A 23428-nucleotide genomic window follows, 5' to 3' on the forward strand; every position below is an offset into this window, starting at 1 on the left:
TGCACTGGGTCCGTGGAGGCAATGGATCGGGGCACCTGTGGGTGTTGAGAGGACGAGGGGCTGGGCACTCCAATGTCATGAAGCAGGGTGTGTACGGTGCTAAGAGCAGCGCTTGCAGAAGCTGGAGTGCTTGTGTTGCTAGTATCCGGTAATAGGGGAGTTTCTCCTGGTGGGCACAGCCGCATGCACGGCACCCTCCTGCTGCGAGCAGGTCGTGGTGATTCCTCCCAGGCACCCGAAAAGAGTCAGGCCCAGGTATGACCTAGCAGTCTCCTGACATGCTTTAAATGCCATTCGACTATGTTTGAATCACATTCCTGATTCGTGCCACAGCCCTGGATGGTTCAGAAACACGATTCAAACCTAGTTCCGTCCCAGCTGTACTGCGAGAGCAAGCTGCGTTCCAAGGGGTGTGCCCCCGACCTGGAGATGTCATAGTGCAAATGGTACTTACGTGAGTCAGTTCCTCTCTAGACCAGACGACCTGCACATCCCTGTTCGGTTTTCCTCCTTTGGAGAGTCCTGGAGGAACTCGGTTTCCTCATTCAGACCCCAGCGTTTCACCAACTGTCGCGACTCCCATCACAGATCTTCCCCTTTGTCATCTTCTAGCTCTGATCTCATCCTGCGCTCAGCCAGGTGCACAGGGTGATAGACACTGAAATAAATCTTACGCAGCTGTTCTTAGTGCATGGCAAATGAAACCATTGTTGGCCTCAACTCTCACCTGAAGAGGTCATTTCAGAAAGGCTGAGTGTAGATGACTGAGCACTTACCTCTTCCCCTGCTTGCATACACAATGTCCTGTTTTCTATCGCTGAAAACTTTCCAGCGTGTGAAGTTTCAGTACAAAGCAAGGTGGAGTTGAAATAGAAAACTCTAAAGCATTCGATAAAGGGATGCTGCCTGGTGGGTTAGGCCCAAAATGCAGGGTGTGGTTCTGTGTGTTTCTTTAATCTGCTTGTAGATTGTTGGGAACTCAGACACACAAGCCCTGGAGGGGAACCAGAAAGTGAAACTGGCAACATGCAGAATGTGAAACTGACTAAACAAATCTTGTACTCCAAGCTGTGCAAAATGCACAAATAAAACACAAACTCCATGAAAAGTGTATTTAGATCTGTATATTCTTGCAGTTTAAATAATCTAAGTTGTGGTGTGTAACACGTGGAAGGAATATTTTTAATATATGCTTTAAACTTGGGAAGTATTCCCTTTTAATTCCCTATTCAAAAAGGTTTACTTTCAGCAAAGCACATAAGCAAGTGCCTAACATTAAGCACACAAGAATCCCATTAACTTCACTTTCCAAAGTGAACTTAAGAACAGCTATGCCCAGTGTTCTGTCTTCCAACAGTGGCCAGTGCCAGGTGCCCCAGAGGGAATGTACAGAACAGGTAATCGTCAAGTGATCCATCCCTGTCGCCCATTCCCAGCTTCTGGCAAACAAGGGCTAGGGACACTATTCCTTCCATCCTGGCTAATAGCCATTGATGGACCAATCCTCCATGAACTTATCTAGGTTTTTTTTTTTAACCCTGTTATAGTCTTGGCCTTCACAACATCCTCCAGCAAGGAGTTCCACAGGTTGCTTAGAACAGATGGTCTAATCAGTGCCTGGACACTGTGGCTGGGATATTCAAGTGAACTGAAGGGTACCTCACTCTCTGTACGCAGTGCTGGGTGCATGATAGACAGTCTTCAAGAGAACTGAGCTCATTGTGTTGTGCCCTGAATGGAGGCTGGCAACCATAGGCACTGAAGCAACTAGTCTTGTGTAGTGTCAATCTTTCTGTTGAGTTTCCGCAGCAGGGTATTGGGGTGCTGGTGTAACAGTGCTGGGCTGGGCTTAGCTTGGCTGCAGTTCAACACTGGTTCCCAGAATATAGAGGTAGAAAGTGAACTTCCACCTGGGGAAGCAGCAAAGACTAAAATCTCAGCTGAGGTTTATTTGGTGCTTTTGAGAATTGATTCTGTTTCACAGAGCCTGACACTTGACTAGTTAGTTGTACTGAAACCTCTCGTTAATCAAGGCGGGTGATGTTTATGATGCTGATTCTATGGTGGGGGTTTTAGTGGCAAAATGGGAATGAATGAGCGTTTACCTCGGGAGCCCAAGTCGCCGCAGCGAACCCTATAAATCTGGCAAAGGGAACAGCACTAAGGGCCCAGGAATGAGCCAGAATATGCCTGGAGCAGGCCTGACAGGACTTAATGAAATCAGTAGCGATAGTATTGCCAACTACAAGTGTTCTAAAGTCATGTGGACTGAGGGTCCCACAATCATGAGTCTTCATGAGAGTTGTTATAAAATGGTGAGATGCGCTGGACAAAGCCAGAACAAAATGATGCTCCCTGCCCCAAAGAGCTTACAGTTTAAGCATAAGGCAGGAGACAACAGTCTGATACAGAGAGACTGACAGGGGAGTACAAGGAAACAATGAGACAATACTAATCCGCATGATGGGCAGTGATCTTTGCACACCAGCTGCCTAACCGCTGCCAAATTTTTTGTAGGCTTCATGATAAAAATTAAAATGCAGTGAGAATCCAGATCTCTCATGTGACTTTGAAAATCTCAGAACGGGAGAGAGAGAGAGAGAGTGTGTGTGTGTGTGTGTGTGCGTGGACACAAAATGAATGCTTATATTAGTGGAATATGAAACACCATTTATTTATATTCCATTTTATAGAACCCAGTGATCAACACTTGCCTTTGGACACTTAGAATTAGAATGTCACTTAAATAATATATACATGTTGGCAGAATTCCAGCAGATGCCGCTTGATCTATTAGACACGTACATAAAAATAAGAATATGTATGTAACTGGCTTTTATGTTTCAAAGAATGCGAAAGAGACAGTGAGTAGGTATTGGGCAGAGCATAGTAGGAAACGAGGACTGAAACATTATTCTTAATCCAGATCACTTTTGCACCATTGTAAGTCTGTTCCATGTGTTCCTACTGGGACCAGATAAAATACCGTCCTCCTAGAGAGAGTCATTGAAGGGTCTTCGGCCTAGATTTTTAAAGGTATTTAGGTGTTGCTGCGTTTAGTGTTGCAACACCCCCAGCTCAGTTTCAGAAGTGATTTATGCACTTAGGAGCCTAAATCCCATTTACTGTCAATGGGATTTTGGATCTCAAGTGCCTAAATTCCTTTTGAAACGAGACATAAATGGGTTAGGCGTTGCAACGCTGAGCACAGCAACTTCTGTCAAAATCTGGGCTTTAGCGCTTTCCTAAAGACTAAGCTTCTCTTGTGAGCTAGGAACTAGTATTGTTCTCAGTACACAAATGGGGAAACAGAGGCATAGGTCGTAGGGGAATTAAATACCAGAGCTGACAGTAGAAACTGATGCACTTAAATCTAACGCTGTTCAGCGAAATATGTCAGCATGTGCCTGAGCCCCATTGACGCGGGGATGTAAGCATGTGTTGGAAGTTAAGCACGTGCTTCAGTGCTTTGCTGAATTGGGATCAAAGTCCTGACACCCATTGTTCTAACCACTAGCGAATACATGGATTCACAGAGATTTTTTTTTTAAACCAGAAGGACCATTATGATCATATGGTCTGACCTCCTGTATAATACAGGGCAGTCAATCTCACTTGGTCATTTGTGCATCAAGCCCATATCACGTGGTTGAATTAGAGCAGATTTTTTTACAAAGAGCTATCTGGTCTCAATTTAAAGTGATGGAGAATCCGCCGCAACCTTTGACAAGTTGTTTGAATGGTTAACTGCCCTCCCTGTTAACAGGGCTCTTCCTCCCTGCACAATAATAGTCTCCTCGCCTAGATCCTATTCCTAGGATAATTCTGCAGTCACTTAAAAGACCTGCGACCGCGTCCTTGGCTGAAATCAGTGATCTGGGGAGGAAGAGACTGGGATCAGTAACAAAGCAAATGTAATACAGTGGATCAGGTCTTCGGGAGTTTATTCTGGACTTTGTGGATAGGCAGGCAGTGGGAACACAATCAATATAGCTGATAATTATGTATCTCGTTACTGAGTCTGTGTTTGGATTTTAGGAGCTCCCCTTAAGGTGGGACAACAGGTGCTAAGAGAAATGTGCTGATTTTCACTTTTTCAACACCTTCCACGGCTATTGAAACTCCAGGTTTTTTTTACACTCTGCTTTAAGGAGAAAGGTTTTGAAATGTTTTACTCTTTCTTTTCTAAAAGCCTTTTTTAAAGTCATGAAAAGAAAATCCCAGGCATGTACCTTCTACATGAAAGAGACAAGCTTTTTCCTGAGCACAGGCCCTATGCATCCTTTGGGGTCGTTTAGAAGCCTCGGAGCTCTGACATTATTCAATCTGTTGAATCATTTCCTGTTTTCTGCAGTTTTTGAAGAATTCTGTAGGGCAGGCTGGAAACATTTGCAGATACGGGTGAACTTAGTGCTCTGAGGCCATGGGAAAAATCCTGGGTTGCTAAATTTGTGAAGAAAGATGAGCCATGTGTGGGTGTTTCTAGCAGACTATGTGTAATTGTTAATGTTAGAGACATTTATTATGGTTGTTTTCACTGACCAGGTAATTGAATTGTCCCAGAAGTCCAATAGTTACAGCACTGTTTTGTCAATAATGTCTTAGGTACCTGCATTTTATCAGTGGATTTTAGAATTATTATGTTTTCCTGTTTAAATTAACTCAGATTCATACATTGAAACAGCTGACAAAGGCAGAACCTTTTGAATCCCTCCTGGTCAACTACATTTCATAACTTTGCCTAAATTAGTTTATTGTCAGGTTCGTGATCAGAGCCCAATTTTTAGCACCAGAAATAATAGCTGCTGTTCGTAATAGAACAGGGACAGTAAAGGAGCCACTATCTCGTAGTTGGAGATCTCAGCTACTGTAGGGAGCTCAGGGAAACAATTGTCTTTGTTTCACAAGGTCGTAGGGGAAGATCATAGAAGATTTAGCACTTTATGCCCTTGCTCTCAAAGTGCTTAACAAAGGTGGGTGAGTCTCCTCATCTCGGTTTGACTGGGTGGGAAGTTGAAGTGCAGAGAGGCAATGTGACGTGTCCAGAAAGCCCATAGCAGAGCTGGGTCTAGAGCCTAGGTCTCTTGACTCCTCGTCTGCTGATGTATCCCACAGGATCCAAGCTAGACGCTTAGGTTACTCCTAGAGCTAGGACTTGGATTGGTTCAAGCGACCTAGCACGGCAGAGTAGGCAAAGCTGAATGGGAGAGGGCAGTGGTGTCATACCAGCCTTGAATGAAGAGTCTTCGCAATAGCCTTGTCTACACTGGGTCTCAACAGCAAAAAATTCTCCACCGTGAGTATGGCTGGTGCCTCTCCTCTGGCGTTAGCAATGGGAGCCCTACTGTAGCCAAGACTCCGTGGATGTTGGGGTTTTTAACGCTGTGTCACTTAGCCCCATTCAGAATAGGGCCGAGTCTTGGTATTAGAAATGGCAGTGGCCGCGGAAGCCTTGCCTACACTATGGCTCCTACTGGTGCTCACCCCAGGGGTGCTGCAAGGGGGAGGAATTCCCAGTGCAGGCAATGCCCAAAAAGGCCGGATGCTGCAAGCCTTCCTCATGTGAGCAAGCGCAGCCCAGTGGGAGAGCGAGCGTAATATACCCCTAGGCAGAGTCAGAAGTGCCAATGATTGAGTCACCAGCATGCAAAATGGCAGTACCCCGGGGGAAATTGGGCTCAGTGATCAGAGGGAGAGACCTGTCGGTTTCCTTAAACAGACTGAAGGTGAAATTGTCAAGAGCCATAGTGACTTAGGAGCCTAAGTCTCACTGGAAGTCATGCAAGCCTAAATCTCTTTGGCAGTTTTGGACCCGAGTTACTTTTGCAAATGGAACTTTGTCTCCTAAGCCATTTAGGTGCTTGTGAAAATGTCACCCCAAGTCTAGACAACAGTGTGTGTGTCTCTGTCTGGGAGGTGAATCTCCCTCCTTCACAGTGTGTCGGGAACCCGGTGCCCCCAGGAGCAGTCGGGGGCTGCAGTGCGTGTAGCCGAGTAGTAATTACTGAAGCTTCTGTGATCCTGCTGCAGCCTCCTCGCTGTAACCTCCCAATGTGGTTAAAATAAACCTGTAAATATTTATTTCCAACTTGCAGCTGGTCTCTGCAGCCCACAAAACCAAACAACCCCCATCCGGAGATAGGCTGACCAGCCGGCCGCTCGGGTTTGTAAGCCCGTTGTGGAGCGTGTGAGTTTCGCTGCGCGTTCTCTCTGTGCCGAGTTTGGGATCTTGGCTTTGCCTCCAGCAACATCATGTCTTTTATTCACTTGTTCTTCCCTGTTCTTTCTGGAGGCCAGGCCTCAGATGATCCTCGTGCCTTCGGGCCTTAAATCTATGGGTGAAATCCTCAGCTGCCATTGAAGTCGCTGGCAAAACCCCATTGACTTCAGTGGGGCCAGGATTTCACCCTAGCAATCTAATATGCCTGTGACTTGCGTGCCGGAAAGAGCTGCCTTTCCTATGCAGTGAGAGCGCACCTCCCCTGTGGACAGCGTGCGGCTGCGGGAGAGATGCTGCAGTCTGCATGGCCTGTGGCCCTGTCAGTGAGAGAGCTGTAGGTGCAGGGAGACTGGGCTGTTTTGGGTGAGAGATTGTCTCCCAGCTGGGCCGGAGACAGGGGAAGGGAGTGAGACGTGGGAGTAGGGCTGCGTTTGGGTGCAGGAGGTTAGAACCTGCATTGTGGAAAGGACTGTGGTGGGACTTGTGCCCGGAGGTGTCCTGGCAGCCTGGTTCTGAATTCCCCTGGGAGTTCACGTAAAATGACAGTGCCCCACTTCCGTCCCACTCGCCTTCATACGCATAGGCAGACGGTGTGCTGGCCCTCTGCCGGGGGACGACTGTCGCCTGTCAGAGCAGGAGCTGTAACATCTCCACCCCAACAATGAGCAGCATGCTCCCTACCCCCTCTCCATGCTTCGTGCTGGTCCTGCTCTCCTGGCCAAGAACAGGTGGGACCGGGCGGACCACCCAGGAGGCATTTAGTACCCTCCCTTACAGAACCCATAGGAGCTGAAATGCCACTGTTGGCATTGAGTGGTTTGACTAGGGTGACCAGATAGCAAGTGTGAAAAATCGGAGGGGGGTAATAGGTGCCTATGTAAGAAAAATCCCGCAAAATCGGGACTTTCCCTTGCAGATCGGGACATCTGGTCACCCTAGGTATGACAGGAGCCCAGGATCTGAGCTGGCGGTGCCATTGGCCAGGTGTCCCAGCGAGCAAGGAGAGGGCAGGGCCAGGAGAGGAAGCCCCCTTTGCCCACCTGAGTAGGGTTATCCGCAGCCTGGACTTCAAGTTGCGGAGAGTTTGCGTGCGTGGTTCCTTGGACTCATAGCTACTGGCAGTGCTTAATTTGTAATGGAAGAGGTGCCGGGCTCAAGCAATGTTTTACATTCATAAGTGATGCAGCCAGCCCAGAGGTGCCGGGGCTATGGACTGCCAAGGCCAGAGCTGCCAGGGCTCAGCCCTCGCACCGGCTCCTGGGCTGTCCTCCTTTAATGTTTGGAAAGCCCCTAGTGAGCACTGCTGCAAATCAGTGAGTAGGAACGACTCTGGATTAGATCCTCAACTTGGCTCAGTCAGGGCAGGGCCGGCTCCTCAGCTGCTCTGCGTCCGGCCCAGGCTCTGGCTGTGTGAGTCTAGGACAAAGCTTTGAACGAAATGAGCCTTCCCCCGGCTAGGAGCTAAGTGAAAAGCCCAGCTGAGACGCAGCAGTGCAGCCGGGTGAGTGCTGGAGCCAGTTGCCGCTGGAGGCAGCTTCGTCTCAGTTTAAAAACAAACAAACAAACCGCCCACGAATTGTCCTTTGTTTTTAGCTATTTTGTGTTTTCAGCCGCATTGTTTCCCAGCGTGCCCGGGCAGGGTAGTTAAACCAGCTGCAGCACAAGGAGATATCTCCTGGAACCAAAGCTTGGTGCTGTGGAGGAGAGGGGGAGAGAGCGGACTGTCCCTGGGCCGCATTCCTTGGACTGGGTCCAGTCCCGTCAGAACCCAGTGAGAAGCCAGAGCCGGGGCTGGCTGTTGCCAAAAGACAACAAATGGGCATTGACTGTAGCATTTCGTCGTCCTCTCGTGAGAAACTTGAACGCTTCCACTGCAGAACCTTTCTCATGTTCCCCAGGCCAAAACTCCTGGGATGCTTTAAAGGAGGATCTGGGAGCCCTCTCTGGTGGGCAGAAGGCCTGGTGGGTTTTGTTTTAAGATGTCAGACAGGCCAGGAACTTCATTTCTAGGAGTTTTGCTTAGTTCAAAGCTGAAAAAGGAACTTACTGGTTAGAAAAATGAAGCCATGTCATGTCACTTCCCTCCCCACAACAGCCTCAGGCTCTGTTAAGATACAGCCGAAGGATAGGGTGTGAAATGATGTTATCCAGTTTGTATTTCTAACTGCCCAGGCAATTGTTAGGAATTCTGTGTGTGTGTGTGTGCGCGCGCGTGCAGGGGCAGCTCTAGCCATTTCGCCACCCCAAGCACGGCGGCATGCCGCAGGGGGCGCTCTGCCGGTTGCTGGTCCCGCGGCTCCGGTGGACCTCCCGCAGACGTGCCTGCGGATGCTCCACCGAAGCCACGGGACCAGCGGACCCTCTGCAGGTACGCCTGCGGGAGGTCCACCGGAGCCGCCTGCCGCTCTCCCGGCGACCGGCAGAGCGCCCCCCGCGGCATGCCGCCCCAAGCACGCGCTTGGCGTGCTGGGGCCTGGAGCCACCCGTGTGTGTGTGTGTGTAACAAATTGTTTTGAATGACCATCACTTTATTGCTTTATAAAAGCCTGTAATCCAGCATGTTTAGTCTTCAATCCACAATCCTTCCCCATTTACGGGTAGGGTTGTAAATATAATGTCTATTAAATTTGTCATGCATACCTTGTGTTCAAGCAAGGTTTGCAAACAAAGCAAAGCTTGAATGCAATACCTGACTAGAGCTGTCCCACTAGTGAACAGTACAAGTGATGTGCTGTCTTTCCAGAGAACAAAAAAAGGGCCCTGTAAGGTTATCCTGCCAGATTAGGTCCCATTCACAAGTTCTTCAGGAAGGCTTCCCTGGTGCTCTATAGGAGTAAAATATTTTGTATACACATGTGTAGTTGCTCAGAGTCATAGTGACCACCAGATTCAGGGGCAGGAATACAGCTGGAACAAGATCTCACAGACACTGTCCTTTTGTTATTTCTAATGAAAATGGACACTAGGATTTCAGGGCTTTTTAAAAAAAAAAATTCTCAAATCCAGCTCTACTAATGTGACCCCTCTAATATATATTTAAAAAGCAGAATGGGTTAGAGTCACCTGCCATTTCCCATTGGCTTGCTGTGATGTATCACTGAGGAGCGGAGCGATGTGAATAATGGATTTTTCGGGTCACTGGCAATTCTGAAAAATCAGAAAAAAATTCATTTTGAGTCAAACGGAAAACACAACTTTTAGATTTATTATTTTTTTTGGGACACCACAAAGTTAAATAAGTGTTGTTGGTTTTTTTGGTTTGTTTGACCCAAAACAAAACATATTGTTTCAATTTCAAGCACTCTTAATGTTTTAAATAAAATTAAAGGACATTTTTAAAATGAAAAGCTGTTTCAAATAAAAAAAACAAATTGAAACATTTCAGGTTTTTTCAGAACTGTTAAAGGATTTTTCCAGCCAAAGTAATTCCTCAAAATCAACATGAATTTGCGAAATGTGCTTGATGTTCAGGTCCAAAAACTAAAAGACAGGCACACACAAACATCTTAAGAAGTGGTGATATGCAGCTGCTCTTTCACAAAAAATGATTGTGCAAAGTTAAGCCCTGATTCAGCAAAGCACTTAAGCATGTGAGTATTAGTATCTGTTTGTATTTTGGTGGGGCCTAGAAATCCCAGATGCTTTGTGATAGGCCCTATATAAACACACACAACGCAGTTCTTGTTCAGAATAGCTCACTGTCCCACTGACTTCAGAGGGCTTTGGATCAGACCCGTATTATTTTCCAGGGAGAAAAAGCCCTTCTTTAAAAGGATAACAGAGAAGAAGTTAGAATCCCATTAGTAAATTCACAGCTTCATTATTCCGCTAAGGGATGTGTAGCTTTCTATCGTTATAGAATCTTCTTGAGTAATTGGATTGTTTACATGATGTTTTTCCAGACATCGAACCCTGGGGGTGTCATCAAGAGGTAATTATTGTCTTGACAGGGGTGCCGGGAAATGAGAGAACACTTGAAAATTGATTGGTCTCTTCACTGCCTTTCATATTCTCCATTCAAGATCTGTTCGAGTGCCATATTGACTTGAGCCCGCCAAACAGGATTGGGCCAATGTTAGATCCCCTGCGGAAACGAATTGGTTTCCCGAACCCTAATGCGAACAGAAATGTGTGCTCATAAATATGGCTGAAAACACGTTGTTGAATGTTTCCCTGAAGCATTGCAAGCCCTGGAGCATTGAGTCCAGGAGTGCAGAAGAACTAGAAAATGAATTGTATTACATGATTACTAATATAAATTATAGAATTATTGTAGCTTTACAGATGGAGAAACTGAGGCAAAGGAATGAGGTGAATTGCCCCAGGGCACATTGGGAGGTGGTGCAGAGACCTCATGACTTTCTAGTTCCCCACGCAGTGTTGGCCGCTCCAGGAGATAGCGCTGCCCTTAAAAGGACTTCTATCTTGATAGTGACTCTTTAACATACTCCCTCAATTTGCAGCAATTATCTTTACTTTGTGCAGTTTGAACACAGTGACCTGCCATAAGAATGGAATTCTCCTCTGCTCTGATGTCATTTTTTAGTCTGAAAAACAATCTACCGAGCCTACTAATCTGCGATGGCTCTGCCATGACGTTGCCCTTGGTGCAAGGTGAGGCTAATCTTGTGGCGCTCTGCAGACATCCAGCATGGAGAGCAAGGCGGGCTGCTATCGAGGCCTAGGCTATAGATCATCTGGCAAATGGAATTATCACTCCCCTGTCATCGCCAGCACGCGGCTGGCGTTCTCGGTTCAGGGAGGGCAGCTGCGGTACTGGTCCCCTGTGCCTCTGCGGGGAGTTTTGGCAGCATTTTGCTGCCTCTGACTCCACCGCCTGTTTCTGGAGATATTTCTGATGTGATTGAGAGGTTAGGGGAAGAGGCGACTGAAGACATTTATGGTGCGTTTAATTTCACATAAGCCTGGCAGGATGAGAGCAGTGAGGGATTCTGGCTTCTGATTGCTTGGGGAGCGGCCCTTATCTCTCAGATAAGGGACAGCAGTGACCATGCAAGCCAGGGAGGAAAATACTGCTCCACCCTGTGTGTTTATACTGGGTGCTAAGGGGCTGCTAGCAAACAAGAGTGACCAGGGGTTGACCTTCCATTTGAGTCCATCCCTAGCCATAAGCAACAGCTTCTTTTACACCCCACTGTCCTGAGGCTGTTTTGGCTGTGAGGCAACAAACTGCTTTAGGAAAAGGTGTTATATTATTTCCCCTTTCCTTTAAGCAGTCCCATGAGTAACAACCATCCACCTCCACTACAGCCATCCCTTATCATAGATGTGGTGACTTTTTATTCTTTTGTACAACATCTTAGTGAGCTCCTGTGGCTCATGTTCCATCTCTGTCTGATTAAGTATCAGTTCAGAACTGACTGAAAACTTTCCCCAACACGATACTTTTTTGGACCCAAGATGCCTTTTTGTGGAAAAATGTTAATTGTGGTTTAAAAAAAAAAAATATCACCAGCTCTAATGTGAATGTGTCTGTCCTCGTGCTTAAATTGTGTAGCAGCTGGGTTTCCCTGTGATCATTTTCCTTACCTGCAAATGGAGATAATGCTTAGCTACCTCTCAGGTGACTTGTCAGACTGAATCAGCTAATAATAACGGGTAGCGTTTATAGAGCACTTTTCATCCATAGATCTCAAAGTGCTTTACAAAGGGAGGTCATTGTCATGATACAGATTGGGGAAACTGAGGCACAGAGAGTTAAAGTGGCTTGCCCAAGGTCACCCAGCAGGCCAGTTGCAGAGGCGGGAATAGAACACAGGTCTCCTGAGTTCTGCTTCAGGACACACCGCTAGTGTTTGTAAAGTGCTTAGATCTACTAAGGGTGGGTTCTGGAAGGTATCAGTATTGTTGCATAGGAAGCAGCCAATATTTAAAAATGTGTATTTTATAATAATGATCCAAACACCATAATTACGCTACTGTAAACAACTGGCTCAGTTCCCTCCTGTACAGAAGGCCAGCACAAGACCTATGCACCCCTAGAGACCCAAGTGAATCCCCCAACGTAGATGACTGTGTCTGTACCTAGTGCTTTCCCTCTGAATTGCACCCTACCCTGAGCATTCTGCAGCTTTCTACCCAGCACCTGCGTTGTTTTGCCGACAGTTAATCCGCTGCTTGTGCTCTGCTATAGGGCATCAATACCAAGGACTGCAAAGTAATTCATGCAGAGATGAGGCAAAGGTGGGAGGCGTTTGCTTGAGTTTCCAGCTTGCCTTCTGACTGCAGCTAAATATCATCGCTTGAAAGGAGGCTGTCCCCTTGTGTGTGCGGATCACAATCCAATACTGGCACTACAGACAAAGCCGTCTGTTGTTGGGGAACGGGTCGCTCGGGGGATTTGGAATGGCATGCCAGGCTGCTGGGTAACTTCAGACCAAGCTTGGTGACCTGCGTGAAAAAAGTTGGTGGCTTTAGTCCAGCTCCTTACAGACCGATTGTCCGCATTGTAGTTGATACTAGCCTAGGTGCTGGAACTAAGGGTGTGGGGGGGGGAGGGAGGAAGGGGGGGGGCTCCTGCATCCCCTGGCTTGACGTGGTTTCCATCATATGCAGGGTTTACAGTTTGATTCAGTGGCTCTCAGGACACCCACTGTACGAATTGTCCCAGCACCCCTGGGTACTAGTGGATATGGCTCTCCCCTTCTGGGCAGCCCCGCAGGAGTGCCAAGCATTGAATGAGCCAGAGGGATGGGGATGAATTTGACTGCACCTGCTTGTCCCAATAGGGAAGCTCAGTTGGTTTCTAAATCTAAGAATCAGATCTCAGTCGAATTTTTCATTGCGTTTTTTTCCTCCGAAAAACTGCTTTTTGACTAAAACAAAATTTGGGTTGAAACTTTCTGATTTTTCATAAAGAAACAAAACCCAAAATACTTTACCAAAGCCAGATTTTTAAAAATTTTTAAGGAAAACTAGAAAATTTTTAGTGAAAAAAATCTTGTTTGGTTTGTTTTGTTTTCAGTGGAGAATCAAAGAAAGTTCACAGGAAACTTCTGCAATGTTTGGAGCAGCTGTAATCTACATACATATAAATCCACCACTGCTCTGTTGCTAATGGATTAAAGAGAACAGTCATTGTTTTGTAGCCCCTGCCAAACCCCAATATTTGCTGCCCCCCTTGCTGGTTTTGAATCGTTTCTTTGCTGACCCCCACGAGCCCAGTTATTGCAATAAAGCAATTTCTGTCTGTGCTCACGTGGATGAGGGAAGTGCTAAACATACCACATGCTCCTGAAATTTTAATCTTGCCTACAGCAAGCTTTCCTATAGTCCGTGTTTACTTTCCACGGACTTATAATAGCTCCATGGGACCCCAGAGGATAAACCGACATGTTTGTTTGAGCTGCGCTGGCGAGACAGGCTCACCTGTAATTACACCAAAATAAACAGAAGAAACCCAGTCCCTGGGATAGGGGATAGAGCACCAACAGCGAGTGAGCAGCGCTCCGTGGTCAACCCAGACTCAGCGCAGTGAAAGGTCGCTGGTGAAAATGTCATGGGCTCGCTGATGATGGTGGTGAGTCGAAACCATTGCAATGACCGCTACCGCTGTCGGTTAGAACAGTCCTTTCCATCCAAGCCTGCCCGGCAAATTGCTTGACTGTGAGTCAGTGGCAGAACTGGGAAGAGAACCCAGGAGTCCTGATGTGCCGTCCTGTGCTTGAGTTCCTCCCCCGAATAACTGGGCTCCACCATCCCCACGCGCGTGTCCCGACGTGGCAGGTGGGCTGGGATATGGCACCTGGCGGTTAGATATTTCTCCAAGCTCTTTGTCCCTCCTGGATCTGCCCAACTGGCCGGAAAGTACGGGTCAGGCTGGGCTTTTTCAAGAGCTTCCTGATCCCAGCCAGTCTAGCGATGCTGCAGGAACAGGCGTTGCAGCGAGTGAGGGGCGTGGAAACTGCAAAAATGAGCAAGAAATGGGAGACCCTTCAGAACCTTCCTCATGAGGGTTTTTTTGGCAGGGGGATGGGGTTTGCTGTTCCACCCCAAATGCTTTGCTTGCCGACTGGCGGGGCGGCAGATAGGGAGCTGCCATGATGAGCGACGTCCCCATCTGTGCCTAGTCAATCCTAAGCCTCCGCTTAGCGGCTGGGGAAAGGGCTGGCTGATCAGTGGCAGTCACGCTGCAGGCGTGGTGGAGTGGTGGAGCTGTTACCCCTCTGAACATGGCCACTGGGTGAGGGAGCTGGGGGCTGGCCCCCGGCTGCTCACCGCAGCTGCGTGCGGCCCCGCACCAGGTTCATGGGCCGTTAGATGGGAGTCGCACGCCCTGATTTCCATCTCATCAGAGGAGACAAGAGACAAGGGCTCCAGAGCACGCTCAGCCCCGCCAAGGACGAGAAAGGCCAGCTGCACCGATGGCTAACAAGGGCAGTGGCATGTCACCGCTGGCCCTCGACCTAGCCCCACATTCACCCCCTGGCCCTCCACAGACCCAGGCTTCTCTCACTTTTAGCATGGACTTCACAGGCCCAGATTCAGCAGGCAAGCCAACATCCATGGGCCCCTGGCGGGTTCAGATGGGCTGGGGCTGGGCTGGAATTCAGCCCTGCGGGAAGCAAAGGGGACCTGGCTATCAGGAAGTTTAGACTTGAAATTAGACGAAGGTTTCTAAGCATCAGAGAAGTGAAGTTCTGGAACAGCCGTCCAAGGGGAGCAGTGGGGGCAACAGACATATCTGGCTTCAAGACTAAGCTTGATAAATTTATGGGGGGGATGGTATGATGGAATAGCCTAATTTTGGCAATTAATTCGTCCTTGACTACTAGCGGTAAATATGCCCAATGGTCTGTGATGGGATGTTTGATGGGGTGGGATCTGAGTTACTACAGAGAATTCTTTCCTTGGTGTCTGGCTGGTGAGTCTTGCCCACATGCTCAGGGTTTAGCTGGTTGCCATATTTGAGGTCGGGAAGGAATTTTCCTCCAGGGCAGATTGGCAGAAGCCCTGGGGGTTTTTCGCCTTCCTCTGCAGCGTGGGGCACGAGTCACTTGCTGGAGGATTCTCTGCACCTTGAAGTCTTTAAACCATGATTTGAGGACTTCAGTGGCTCAGACACATGTTTGATACAGGAGTGGGTGGGTGAGATTCTGTGACCTGCATTGTGTAAGGTCATAATGGTCCCTTCTGACCTTAAAGACTATGATTCTGTGATTCATGGAATGGCTTGCCGTGGCCATGAGAGCTGCAATGACTCTCCTTGGCCTGGCAGACACATCCCTAGTCCTTCTTCGCTTGTGGAAGACCATTTTCTTCCGTGTTCTTGTGGAAGACGTGGCTAGAGTCCGGGAAAAGGCTGGACACAGGGGTTCAGGAAGCCCCTTTGGGCAGTGATTCAAGCCACAGTACCCAGACCCTCCCCCCTTTATAAGAGCGTAGGTTGCTTTACTCATAAAAGATCACACTAAGGGTGTCTGGACACATTAGTTGTACTGGACGCTAAGCTACTGGGCAATAATAGTCCGTGGCCTTACAGCTGGTGTCATTATACCTCTGCCAAACACAAGGATCTCTAAGTGTTTACACATGTTAATAAATGAAGCTCCACAACTCCTCTGAGCTAAGGAAGTATAATCTGCCTCGTATAGATGGAGAAACTGAGGCATGGCGTGGGTAAGTGTTGGGTCTAAAGCTGCAAAGCCAGGAATAAAGTCCAGGCCGTCTGTGCGTTAGCCCCAAGACTCCCTTCCTCTTAGCCCCACGTTCACAGATGCTAGCTGGCACTCCTCCCTGTCCAGGGTTCTGTACATGCTTCTATCAGCAGTCAGGTATCAGAGGGGGAGCCGTGTTAATCTGGATCTGTAAAAAGCGACAAAGAATCCCGGGGCACCTTAAAGACTAACAGACGTACTGGAGCATAAGCTTTCGTGGGTGAATACCCACTTCGTCAGACACATGCGTCAGACCAGACGAAGTGGGTATTCACCCATGACAGCTTATGCTCCAATACTTCTGTTAGTCTTTAAGGTGCCGCAGGACTCTTTGTTGCTTTTTATCAGCAGACAGGTTTCCTCAGTGCCAGACACAAGGGCAGCACGCTCAACGTAATCGCCAACGTCGGGTTTCAGTGCACGCCGACCTCGCTCTTTTGGAAGGTCTTGTTCAGTTCCCTAATCGTGACCCAATAAGAAGAGACTTGCACAAATCCCTGCAAAGCAACACCAGTAAGTTCTCCGTGTCTTTTCTCAGGACTATCCCAGAAATGGATGGACCATATTAGGCCCTGTATCAGGGGCCCCATTAAGGTCCATCGCATGCCCTTTATCCACATGTCCTGACAACTTCGGGCACTTTTTGCAAGAGTGAGTGTGCTGGTTGAATTCCCACATGGCCAATGCCATTCTAGCTCCCTAAGTTCTGCCTGCAGTCGCCATTGGATAAGGGGCAATTATTCCATGGCCAGACCTGAACCATTGCCCAGAAGTTGTGTGCAGTCACCTTGGCACATCCTAGTGAGGAGGGAAGTGATCCTATGAGAAAGGGTGTGACTGGTTGTTAGGTTCTTCAGGATCCTTCCGAATGAAAGGAGCTCGGTAACGGGAAGATATTACTATAGCCACGTGCAGGGGCTGCTGACGTCAGCAGGCTCAAGGGCACTATCCTCCCTTAAATAAATAAGTAAGGTTAATGCATTGTCTCCTAAATCCTGTGTTCCTCAAACAGGCTCTTGTTTCTCTGTTTCCTTTTCTGCTGAGGCGGGAGTGTCCGACTCATGCGTTTAGAGGTGGGAGCCCAAATTAATGGGTGTATTTAATTTGAGCAGTTTGTGATTCAGGAAATGCATTTTTCTTTCTTGTAGCAGAATGGAGTTGGACAATTGGGTTTTTAAAATAGACTCAATTAGAGGAAATACATATGTTAGCGTGTCCCTGTGTAGCTGGGAGAGGAGGGGGGCGGTATCTCAGATAGGCCATTTCCTTGTTGGTTTTGTTTCTAATTGTTGCATCTGCTTTTTTGCCCCCCACCCTTTTTTTTTTTTTAAAGCAGTGACTATAACGCTGTGGTTTTTATTCTCTTTCACCAGGATGTCAATGGACCAACACAGGAGCTGCGTCCGCGTCTCTGTCACCTTAAGAAAGGCCCCAGTGGCTACGGGTTCAACCTCCACAGTGAAAAGTCCAGACCTGGGCAGTTCATCCGTTCGGTAGATCCCGATTCACCGGCCTCTAAAGCGGGCCTCCGACCCCAGGACAAGCTTGTCGAGGTAGGGGCTTGACGGCTCCTGGCAGGCAGCCGGATGGTGGGTCGGGGGCTCTGTCGTGGGACGGAAGGAGCATTGCAGGGAGGGATTCCTTGTTCTCTCCCAAAGATGTTGGTCATCACAACCCAAGCAAATGGTGCTGAGGCCCAGATCCTCAAAGGCATTTGGGGGCCGATCTCCCATTGATCTCAATGGAAGTCAGGCGCTTGGATACCTTTGAGGTAGTGTTGGGTTGAGAGCGGTGAGCAGGGCTTGAGTGGACTCATTGGAAAGATTCCTGGGCTCCCACTTTGTAAATGCTGCCTGCTGCACTTTGCCAAAGAGGCAGGTTGGCAGGAAAGGAACTAATCAGCTTCCAACTTTTATAAACAGGGATCTCAGAGCACAGTGCCTACATCCTCCAAGGCAGATCAGTGGTTCCCCCATTGTACAGATGGGGACCACAGAGAAGGTCAGTGGCTTGCCCAGCGTGTCACAGGGAGCCTATAGTGGAGCTGGGAACTGACCCTGGATTTCCTGAGACCTCATCCAGTGACTTACTCATAAGGCTGACATTCCACTTCCTCTTCTGTGTTATGAAAACCCAGCAAACCTTCCCATGGCAGAGAAAGTGAAGGAGTCTCTCTGGGACAATGAATTACTCCTTTCAAGGATCTAGCAGCAGCTGGCTGGCTGTTGTAGGTGCCACTGCAGAGAGTGGTTTTGCAATCCTACAATGATGCTTCACTCTTTCAGCCAGTGCAGCTGTCTGGCTGCTCCATATCCTTGGAGGGAATCAGTCTCGTTCCCCTGGATTAAGCTCTGCAGTTGATTAAAGGCAGCCAGTCTTAATCACTGGTCTGAATTCTAAAGAACAGTGCTAATTGCCCTGGTTAGCTAAAGCCTTCTTCTGCCCATTGGTGAGGGGTGGAATGCTTGAAGTGCTCTTCAGAGAGCCAGCTGCTGCCACAGAGCTTTCTTCATCCAGCCTCTCTGCTTTTCTCAGCTGTGCCTTTTGGGCTCTAACCCGCTTTGGGATCTCCAAACGTGAGTGCCCCTTTTACACAGATGAGCTGTAAAGTCCAGATCCGAACTTCCCTAGTTTGGGGGAAGTGTGTGTCTGGATCCAGGGATTTGGCTTGAGCCCACCCCTGCTTTGGATACATCTGGGGCCCAGACATCAGCAGGAAACAAGCCCGATCTTTGGTAGCATTTCCCTGCCAGACCCCGGAGTAATGTGGAGCGAAGCTCAGGACATTTTCTGCTTCTTCTGCAATGTCATCTGCTGGGCTGCCCCGTGATGCACCTTTGATCCTTTTAGATAACATCTTACACAGCCTCCTCCATCCCCAGAAGACCCAATGCATTTGGCAGACGATGGACAGAATTCTCTCTGCTTTGCACTAAGGGTCTCTTGCACGTTCCACACAGTAGCTTCCACTGACCTGAGTGACATGGCATCAGCCAAATGCGGCTAGAGAAGCCAGGCCAGAAATATAGGAGAATTTTTGACCTATGGGTAGCAATCGCTTTACCTGTCACTAAAATGAGGCCATCTCTGGAGTGGTGTATGGCAGCAGTTTAACAGTACACAACATTGCTCCCACACCACAGTTAGGACAGGAAATGAAGCCTAATGTTTCCAGTTGAAACTGTAGTAACAAACTATGCAAATAGACTTTAAAACATGAAATTGTGGATTGTGGCGGGTTAGTACAAAAACCATCCTTTAAAGGAATTTGCTCTTCACTTAATTGTGAACAATAGAAATATTTAAAATGAAAGAACCACCTTCCCTTAGGTGTAATTGCTTTAATTTAATTCATGTAATTTTTACTACTCTATAAGAATGACCATCGAAAGCTCTGCATGCTCTTGACAATATTTTAAAATTACACTAATAAATAAACAGAGCTGTGCATGAACCCAAGGTCAGATTCTCCAGCAACAACTTACTTTGTCATTATTTAAAATTTATATCATGGTAGCACCTAGAGACCATCCAAGTCGGGGCCCCACTGTGCTTGGTGCTGTACAAAGCTATAGTAAACTCCAGTCTCTGTCCCAAAGAGAGAGTTTAAACCCTTCCCCTGGGATCCCACACATCACCACTCAGCCCTAGCAACCGCCTTCCAGGTTAGGGCTCAGAGATGGGCCTTGCAGCGCACTCTGAAGGTTCGCAAACTCAGACTGTTACTTGCCAACAGTGGAAGTGAGTTCCAAAGGCCCAGCAGGGTGAGTGGGTAGGCGTGTACACTGAAATACAGCAAAGCACTTTGCCTGGCTTTAACCCCATTAATGATCCCATTGACCTCAACGTGCCGACTGGCTTTGCTGAATCGGGGCCGGCCTGCAGTTTGTCTCCTTTAAAGGAATGTATTAATTGGTGCTGTGCGGGGGTGGGGGGAGGGTTCAGATTATCTTGATTTTTGGAGAGGGAGAGTCGTGCTGTAAATACCTCTTGAACACCAGCGCCTGGCAGCAGTGAACCATGCCTGCACCCTCCCCTGACACCAGCTGTTCACCGAGGGCTGATCACACACTCTCCTGGCACCTGGATGTTTAATGCATATAGCCGTGTGTGTCTGGGAGGGGGAGAACTAGCATGGGGGGGGGCACTTTATGGCCGAGCATTATGTCACCACGTGGCATTTTATTATTTATTTATCTGTCCCTGGCACAGCCCCCGACACGCACAAAGAGGCAAGAGGCGACTCGGAGCCTCCGGAAACCTGATCCATGCACCAGCTCTTTGGGCTTAAATAAATATTTGATGCTAAACAGCTCCCCTGTGCTGAGGAGTTTTACTGGCGAGCCAGGAACTGTGGGTAAAGGGCTGCCACCTGCCTGGTAAGGCAGAGCCTGCAGGGAGCTGGGTTTCAAACCACACCTCCACATCAGCCTCCCCGCTCCAGGGGACGCGATTAGCTGGCCCAGATGTTTGTTTAATCGGGGGTGAGCGCCAGGCAGTAACTGATGGGAACTGGAAAGTCTCGCCAAAGCCTCACAGAGGTAGCCAGGGTTAACAGCGCCAAGAGCTCCCTGATCAGAGCCCCGGGCGATCCAAGATGCTCCCATTCCCAGCCTTAGCCACCCTTGGGCCCAGCCGTGTCCGGAGACCTGAATTCACAGCAGGGCAAGCTGCTTAGCCTCCGCAGCAAGAGTTATGGGGGAGACGGTAGCCCCCGTTGCTAGGCTATGGAGAGGAGGCGGAAAGCCTAGGTGTATGTTGGCCTTGGAGATGTTGCAGCTGTGGCTGGCCCTGCTACCAGTGGGCCAGGACACTGACATCCGGCCCTCAGAGCCAAACCCTCCCAACGTAGGGGGAAGCTTGAGCGTCCCAGCCGGCCCCATCTCTAGTTTTGTGGCACTACCTAGCCCCTGTTGTTTGTTAGGTGTTTCTCTCTCTCCCCAGCCCCTAGGTGGGGTCGCCCCCCATTTGCCTGGCAAGGTCCCCTCACAATGTGATGCTAAATGGCTAAACACACCAAGACGTGGGGTGTCCATGCGGCAATATAACTTTGGGGGAAGACAAGTTTTACCCAGCCATATATATCATGACCTGTCTAGTCTGGTATCCTGATTCTTGCAGTCGTCAATACCTGAATGTTTAGGGTAAGGTGACACCCCAGTCCAAGGTACTTAGCCTCTCAGAAGTGAATCTGGAGTTAGATCTTGCTCAGGTCTCCTTGGTTCCACTCAAGGCTCTGCTACTGACTTGGTGTAAAATGCTGGGCAGGTCACTTTGCTTCAGTTTCCTATCGATAGCTGGGGGAAAGGTTATACTGACCTGCCTGGGGGGTCAGGGGCGGGAGGAGACAAAATTATGTTAATATTTGTAAAGTGCTTTGAAATCCTTGTATGAAAGGCACTGCAGGAGAGGAAACTGGAGTGCTGTGATGGTGTGGGGCTGGAAAAGTGATTCAGTGGGTCAGGAAGGAATCAGCTGGTGCCCTGAAACATGACAATTGAGTTATCCTGTCATACGTGCGTGATAAAGATATAACTGATTATAAAATTATCCAGGCCTTTTAATAGAAACACAGTTATAGTAGCTAACGACCTTTCTGCAGCGAACAATATCTCTGAGCGCTATAGCTCATTCAAAACTCATTGTGATGTAGCAGCTAGATGTTTTTAGAGGGCTGGATAATTTCATTACCAATTGTCTTTATAGTACACGTTTACAGTGAGAAGATCGACTAGATCTGTTGTGCTACTGTTAAGACTAAATCAACACATCTGTTTTGAAATCTTTTGAGCCTTCTTTTTAAGATGCAAAGTGCAGACCTGATGAGGAATTGGCGGTTTGAGTTTTTGTAACCAAATAAAAAGAATGTGATTAAGCAATTAGTGCTCAGAATGGTTCACTGAGTGGAACCAGTGGCGGCGGCTGTACCTATAAGCAATGAGTGGCTTGGCAGCATCAGGATCTTTTCACTCAGGACGCAGTGTCCTCACTCAACACCAGGAATAACGGTTTGCAGTTACAATTGTTCCTCCTGTGTTGTATGGAATAATGAAGAGAATAATATCTCAGTCCTTTACAGGCACCAATTAGCATCCAACAAAGGACAGCAATGAATCACTGCATCCAGTATTAGGAGAGAGATGCACCACTTGGTTTAGCCAAGGCAGATGTGGGAGCAATAGGCAAACCTCTTCTCCAGTGTGAGGGTTTTGTCACATTTTTTAAAGGTGGCCACATGGCATTGGCTCATGAGTGGAGACCTGCACTAAAGACCTGACTGCAGCTTTCCCAGCAGTGGAGACCTGGTCTTGTGGACAGAAAGGACCAACCAGTGGCTTGGACTGGGAAGGGGAAGATATTAGTGGGATCCGTTGGGCTGTGGTATAGTCTCCCAAGGAAAGTAGTATTGGTATTGGGGGGTTAGGCTCTTTAGAACCGCACTAGGCAAACCGTGGGAGAGTATGCTGGAGGGGACTGCAGTGGCCAATGGGGGTAGACTAGGTGTGGTCTAAGGGACTTTGTCCACCCTGACACCAGTGATAGAAGAATTTTAAAAGCCCCTCGAAAGCAGCCAGCTGGTGGGAGACCCGAGTTCAGTAGCAGAAACACCTGCTCCTCTGACCAGTGCAACATGCACATTCAGAACGCGGGTAAAAGGCAGAGGTGACCTGGGAGTTGATGGGACCTAAGGGAAGATGCTCTTGCCGGGACCTTTTGGTGGCCATCCGAATGAAAGTTCACCAAGCTGTTCTCTGGGTACAGTCCTATCCAGCCTGCCTGAGCGTTCAAGGCAAAGCCTCGGATGAGCTTGGTAGGACGTGGTGGCTAGCATGAAAGGAAGAGCCGCTAGCCCTTGTGTCCCTCTGTCTTCAAACACAGAAGCAGGGGGGAGCCAGGTGTGGGTTTAAGGGCCAAGAACTGGAGAACCAGCATCACTCTGGGGCGGGGGGGGGAGGGTGTGTGGAATTACCTTTGAGGCTGTGAATCTAGCTGGGAAGACGCACGTGTGGAGTCATTCCAGCTGGTGAGGTGAGGTTCCTGATGAGGCCGTGTGGTGCACCAAGCATTTCACAAAGAGACACTCACCTTTTGCACTGAGGCTGGTACATAAGCTAAACGCTGCTCCCCAGCAGTGCTTAAGAGAGAAACCTCCAAAGCTGCTGGCACCCTAGGGATGGGGCTTTTTGTGTCGGTGTGTGGCCTGCCCAGAAGCACTCACGCCCCTGTTGTCCCTTTGCAGGTGAACGGGATAAATGTGGAAGGCATGAAACACTCTGAGGTTGTGTCAAACATCAAGGCCAAGGAGAACGAAGCCAAGCTCCTAGTGGTGGATCCCGAAACGGATGAATACTTCAAGAAACTGGGGATAATCCCCACGGAGGAGCACATCAAAGGTGAGACCCTCCTTACTCCCCCCAGGTGACTGTATCCTGCTCTCCACGGTTATGAGCTTGGGGTCGGACTTTCAAAAGTGAATTAGAACCACAGGTCCCAGTGACTTCCTCTGTCTGTCTAGGTGCTTATGTAGCCC

At 48.5% G+C, this 23428-nt stretch overlaps 1 protein-coding gene across 2 annotated transcripts in view; it reads left to right on the top strand.

Annotated features, from left to right (window-relative positions):
• SLC9A3R2 (SLC9A3 regulator 2) overlaps positions 1-23428 on the top strand; it is a 96701-nt gene that overhangs the window by 65215 nt on the left and 8058 nt on the right. For both annotated transcript variants that reach the window (XM_044979092.1, XM_044979093.1), the window contains exons 3-4: positions 17271-17450; positions 23138-23291. In XM_044979092.1, coding sequence (XP_044835027.1) covers positions 17271-17450; positions 23138-23291 — 334 coding nt within the window. The remainder of the gene's footprint in view (positions 1-17270; positions 17451-23137; positions 23292-23428) is intronic.

The sequence above is a fragment of the Mauremys mutica genome, chromosome 11, assembly GCF_020497125.1.
Source record: "Mauremys mutica isolate MM-2020 ecotype Southern chromosome 11, ASM2049712v1, whole genome shotgun sequence".
NCBI classification, from domain to species: Eukaryota; Metazoa; Chordata; order Testudines; family Geoemydidae; genus Mauremys; species Mauremys mutica.